This window comes from Olea europaea, chromosome 2 (assembly GCF_002742605.1).
Source record: "Olea europaea var. sylvestris chromosome 2, O_europaea_v1, whole genome shotgun sequence".
NCBI lineage: Eukaryota > Viridiplantae > Streptophyta > Magnoliopsida > Lamiales > Oleaceae > Olea > Olea europaea.
The window spans coordinates 29,488,562-29,494,263 of record NC_036238.1 but is presented as its reverse complement, the minus strand read 5'-3'; the positions used below and the strand labels follow the sequence as shown (position 1 = coordinate 29,494,263).

At 34.8% G+C, this 5,702-nt stretch overlaps 1 protein-coding gene across 2 annotated transcripts; it reads left to right on the top strand.

The window, feature by feature from the left end:
- Nucleotides 1-909: 909 nt before the first annotated feature.
- Nucleotides 910-3,979, top strand: LOC111370133 (guanylate kinase 2-like). 2 transcript variants are annotated; one of them, XM_022991838.1, is made up of 11 exons: nucleotides 910-935; nucleotides 1,278-1,313; nucleotides 1,462-1,557; nucleotides 1,639-1,715; nucleotides 1,914-2,043; nucleotides 2,263-2,625; nucleotides 3,034-3,155; nucleotides 3,234-3,369; nucleotides 3,485-3,533; nucleotides 3,610-3,709; nucleotides 3,786-3,979. In XM_022991838.1, exons 2-11 carry the CDS (start codon nucleotides 1,311-1,313, stop codon nucleotides 3,952-3,954), a joined length of 1,245 nt encoding a protein of 414 aa, XP_022847606.1. In that variant the 5' UTR covers nucleotides 910-935; nucleotides 1,278-1,310; the 3' UTR covers nucleotides 3,955-3,979. The 2 variants fall into 2 exon arrangements, with proteins under 2 accessions (XP_022847606.1, XP_022847602.1); XM_022991834.1 differs by lacking the exon at nucleotides 910-935 and having other exon boundaries at nucleotides 1,241-1,313.
- Nucleotides 3,980-5,702: the final 1,723 nt, after the last annotated feature.

Genomic DNA, 5,702 nt, shown 5'->3' with positions numbered 1-5,702 from the left:
TGATAAAAAAACAAAAAAATAAAAAATAAAAAGGAAAGATAAATACAAATAAAATATTTTCCCCCCCAACCTCCAAAATGATCCTAAGACCTGAACTCTAAGGATGTGGATGATCGGATATTAACAATAGATCTTATAATAAACAAATATAAGTCACAACATAGTCGAGTATCATTGCTATTTGCAGTTAGGAGTTGAAAATAAGGTAATTGATTATAGATTACACGTATAATTATTCAATTTCACGTAAAAAGAATTCCGTTTTAGGAAGATTTGATCAAGTTCTTAAAAACTCAAAATTGAACGACTCAATACCCAATTTACCAAGCTCCCATAAATTGTCTTTTTAATAAAAATGAGTTTTTGGTCCAAGACAAGGTTAAAATTGTCCTTTAGAAACTTTGAGTCCCACAAAAGTAAAAAGATTGGGATTGAAGATGCCAAAATCATAGGATGAGGACCTAATTGTTTCATTATCTATAGTTTCGGACACCAAGTGCAATATTTCGAGAAAAAAAAAAAAAAAAACTAGTTTTGGGTGGAGTGAAGGCGCCATTATGCCCCTCCATCACCTCCACCTGCACACTCTCCTTCTCTGTATATATATCCGAGGGAATATCTGATTAAAGAATTAAACACGCTACGAATATGGGATTGCATTTCAAACTTTCTTGCAACTTCTTCAAAGTTTCGGACTTTTTGAATCCTAAGTTGTTCTACTTTGAAAACTTTTTCCTCAAACTTGGTTTTTTACGTACCCTTTTCTTTAGTCACAGTTTGATCACCTTCACAAGCAAAATAATATAGAGAAACCCCAGTCAAAGTAAGAGAGAAAAAGAGATTCTTGGGCTACCTAATATTGCTATATATAAGGTGCTCTTCACTGTCTTCTTCTCAAATCATTTACTTCTTTGTTTCCCATAATCCGATTTTAGGTAGAACAAGGTTTAATTTTAAATTTTTTAGCCGGAATTTTAGTTTTGTACAGAAGGGGAATTTATATATGAAATTAATTGGTTATTGAATATTTGTCAAGAATAGGCAAAATGTTATATCTGCATTGGGCTTTTCTTTTTTAAGCTGGTAATGGGCGGTGGCACTGGGGTTGGGGAGTGGGCGTGTGGAATGGAAATTTTATGCGATTCAAATTTATCATCATTTATCTGCCATTTATAGTACCAAAAATGAATTTTTATGTGTAATGTGAAGATCTAGAAATTGATTTATTTATTCATTTTTTTTCTCATAAGACCCCTTATATGTTTCATCTTAAACAGATTCAATCTTGATTTGGAGGATCATTTGTATCTATGGTGAGTCTTTGTATATATTTTTCAATTTTTTAAATCTTTAAATAAAAAAAAGGATAAAATGGTTTTGATGAAAATTAATGGACATAGGTGGATCAAAATGGCTGCATTATTATGTGATCATATCTTTATGTGGTTGTGTTATGAACAGGGGGAAGCTCCAGGTCTTTTTGAAGATCATATCGATGGGTTTCATTTAAGATATGAAGGCAGTGAAACATCAATCGACATCTGCAGCAACAAAAAAGTATGACTATCTGACACATGGAATTCACATTCTGCTAAAATGAGTGAAATTTTTGTTTATGAATTTCCTAAATTGATTCAGTGTGTTATTGGTGGGATGGAAAATGAATCAAATTCAACCATTGGAGTCCAGATTTTTGACAAATCTACGGGTGAATGGTGCGTATTTTGGTTTAAGGTTAGATAATTTAGGGGCTGTGTGGCAAAGCTTTTGATAAAAGTTTTAATAGATTTTGATTAAAAGTTGTGGGTTTTCGTGAAATGTGGTTAAAATTGAAGTTTTACGATTTCAAAAGTTTATAAATTGTAGCGAAAGTTTGATTAAGCAAGCATTTAAAGTTTGACTAAAATTTGCAGGATGATCCCCGTTGTGTTGGGAATAAAACCTGGGCCATCGAAGGGACACTCAGCTGTTCTTATAGATGAAGATCGAATTTTGGTCGTCAAAGGGGACTCAGCTTCTGATGCTTGCTTTTGGTTTCTTGAGGTTTGGTGCTTCTTGGTTGTTAAAAGATATAAAAATGAGACACTTGATCTTTCGCTTTGGTAACTAAAGCACTTGCAATGATGGCTTAAAGTGAAAAAGTTCTCTTTTTTCCATGGATTTTGTCCAAAACACGTTGGAAATCGAACAATCATGTTTGTATGTTGCTTTTCTTAGTTTTGTTCAATTTCTTGAGTAGGAACTTTGTTATTTCTTCTTTAGGTGAACACTGCTTTTGTTAGAGAACAGAAAAAAAGATTGGGGACCGAAACGGTTGCTTGGAGTAGAGGAGTTATCGGTGAAGCTGAAAAACTGATTGTCATAAGTGGTCCTTCTGGAGTGGGTAAGGGTACTCTAATTTCCAAACTGACGGAAGAATTTCCATCCATGTTTGGATTTTCAGTGAGCCACACGACCCGTGCTCCGAGAACCAATGAACAGAATGGGGTTCATTACCATTTCACCGAACGTAGTGTCATGGAGAAAGATATAGAGGATGGAAAGTTCCTTGAGTTCACCTCTGTTCATGGAAATCTCTATGGAACCAGTGTAGAAGCTGTAGAGGTGGTTGTGGATAAAGGAAAGGTATGGCGATACATTATTGTGACATTTTGTTCGTACTTTTTAAACGTAGTACGATGATTATAACCATCATGTATGGCATTCTACCAAAGACGAAGTGTTTAATGTGCTCACCATTGTCATAAATGGTACCCTATCGTTTACTAATGACAATTTTGTTATGGAGGATTAGATATCAGTTGACAACATTAAAGAAGAAAAAGGAGTTAAAATCCTATCTTGTATTAGCACATAACATTTGTTTATTAACCTAGTATTAGATCGCAGTAGACAAAATAATGAACATGATTTTAATTTCTTTCACTTTGAGGCTATTGAGTACTCTCTATCCACCTTACTAAACTTCCCAATATTGTTTTTTGCATTGTAAAATGATTTTTGTTTTGCAATGGTTGGTGTGGTTTCATGTAGAGATGTATCCTTGATATCGCCGTTCAAGGTGCAAGGTCTATTAGGGCTAGTTCTCTTGAAGCCATTTTTATCTTTATCCGTCCTCCTTCATTTGAGGAGCTCGAGAAGCGCCTTCGTGCAAGGTGGTCTTCACTTGGACATTCATGGTTTCTCTCCTTGCATGCCTTTTGTTGATAAAGAGTTATCATATATATGAACAGGGGGACAGAAACAGAAGAACAGATCCAAAAGCGACTCGGAAATGCCAGGACAGAGCTTGATCAAGCAAACTCACCTGGTCTGTTCGATCATATCTTGGTCAATGACGACCTTGAGACTTGTTATGAGAATCTTAAGGTGATTATTGCATCTTGATTTTCGTCCCAGTTCATCTCGTATCATTTGTCTTCACAGAATGCAGAAGAGAGCGCAACCCAGACATTATCCTTTTTCTGTTCTTTTTTTGTTACAGAAACTTTTAGGCCTAAACGAGGATGGCAAGACTACTACTCGTAAATCAAGTAAGTTTTGTCCCACAAATATCAATTATTTGTTCAATAAGTTGATGTTTTGAAGATTTATTATCATCCTGTGCAGAATTATTTGACGTTCCTTTGAAGCATTCAATCTTGAAAATTGATCAGAAGATACTGATAAAATGTGGCACTGCAGAAGGACAGAACTCATTTAGAAACATGTATGTTAAATGCTGCTAGATTTGAACCCATTTCAGGTTTTCGCAAATTCTTACTTGTTTAGCGTTATTCGAGTAGGTTTATTCTGGATTTATCTTCAATGAGAGGTGGTGCTCCAGGTCGAACTAGCGGACTGAAAGTGTACTCCGTCGACCCATCCACGAATGGCATAAATGTGCTCAAGACATTGCTTTTGCTTGTCTTCATGTGCCTGTATTGCTACATTTGTTTTGCAAATTATTGGTAGTGTTTACTTAATATTATTATTATTATTTTTTAAGAGTGATGAATTATTTTGAGAAATATCACATTATCTATTATTTAGTGCTAAAATCATGTTCAAAAATTCCAAAATTTAAGACGTGAATATATTAAGCATATACCCTGAACATCCACTAAAGTTGTTTCAATTTATCCCAAGGGAGAAAATTAACTAATAAGGAATATCGATTATCCTAAAACAGATAGTTCTATTATAGCCATTTCTGTACATAACAATTATATTGTTACGATGAATTCAAGAAAATCAGCCCACTTTGTTTTACAAAAATAAGAAATAATAAACTGCAATTGAAAGAAACATAAAAGAAAATGCAAAGAACATGAAATATTTGCCCTAAGGCAAGAGGTTCGGAACTGGAGTTCCTAATTCCCTTTTGAGCTTCCGCCACCGGAAGGAATCACTATATTAATCGGAATCTCCAAAAATTATAGATCACAATTCATGGCACTCAGGCGAAATCACATCAAGATTTCGCGCACAACAACCCGCACTGCATATTAGAATATCCACACAAGGATTAATCCCTATAAAACCACTCAAGATCTATTATGGGGCTGAAATTATAATCAAATCTACAGGGGGCCTTTTTGAGTGCAAAGGAGAATCGAAGAACCAACAATCGAGAGAGAACCGAGAGTTCGAGAGAGAGAGCTGGTAAAAATGAAAAGTTACAGCCTCTCAAACCCTAGAAGCCAGCTTAATATCGAAGGAGCTAGAAGGTTCCTCATCAACAGTGAGCAGAGTGACACTTGGCAAGATCTGGAGCGTCTGTTCTTACTAAAGAAAAACGGGTTTCAACAACACGTTTTATGCCAAGCTGGTTAGTCCAGCTCAAGTGACAAATGATCCAGCCCACAAGCCCATCAGTTTTAATAGTCCAGCCCAATCATTATTGTGCCACAATATTTTTCTCTACATTCTTCACCTTGGTACAATGATTCCAGCATCATTTATAGTGATTCCTACAGTCATGACATCATTTGTTCGGGTACGTGATACACAAATCAACAGCAATTTATATTAAGCTGCTTTAAACAATCCAAGAACTTGTTTAAAGAAATTACATCTCTAATAAAATGAAATTTCACATCAATATGTTTAGATCTATTATGCAGCGCAGGATTTCTACTCAAATATATAGCATATTAGCTATCAGAATATAAGACAACATCATTTATGAAGCCAGATTTATTTAAAATTCCTTTTAGCCAAATTCCTTCTTTAATTGCATCGGTAGCAGCTATATATTCTACTTCAGTTGAAGACAATGCAACAATCTTTTGTAATTGTGATTTCCAGCTTATACAGGAATTACATAAAGTGTAAACATAGGCAGAAGTTGATTTTCTGTTATCCCTATCACCTGCATAATCTGAATTCGTGAAATTCCTCAAAATAACACCCTCATATTGTTTTCTATACTCAATTCGTAGTTCACAAGTCCCTTTTATATATCTTAGAAGCCATTTCATAGCTTCCCAATGAACCTCACCAGGATTTGACATGTATCTGCTCAATACACTTATTGAAAATACTAAATCAGGCCTAGAACAAATCATTAGATACATAACTGACCCCCACAGCATTAGAATATGGCAATCTAACCATCCTTTTTAACTCATCTTCCGTTTTGGGACATTGATCATTAGATAATTTGAAGTTATTTGCTAAAGGTAAGCTCACACTTTTAGCATCAGACATTGCAAATCTTT

Bases quoted from the DNA above. Each gene is read 5' to 3' on its own strand.
- LOC111370133 (XM_022991838.1), top strand. The intron at 1,558-1,638 runs GTATGACTATCT...AAATTGATTCAG, and splicing joins ACATCTGCAGCAACAAAAAA to TGTGTTATTGGTGGGATGGA. The intron at 3,156-3,233 runs GTGGTCTTCACT...ATATATGAACAG, and splicing joins GAGAAGCGCCTTCGTGCAAG to GGGGACAGAAACAGAAGAAC.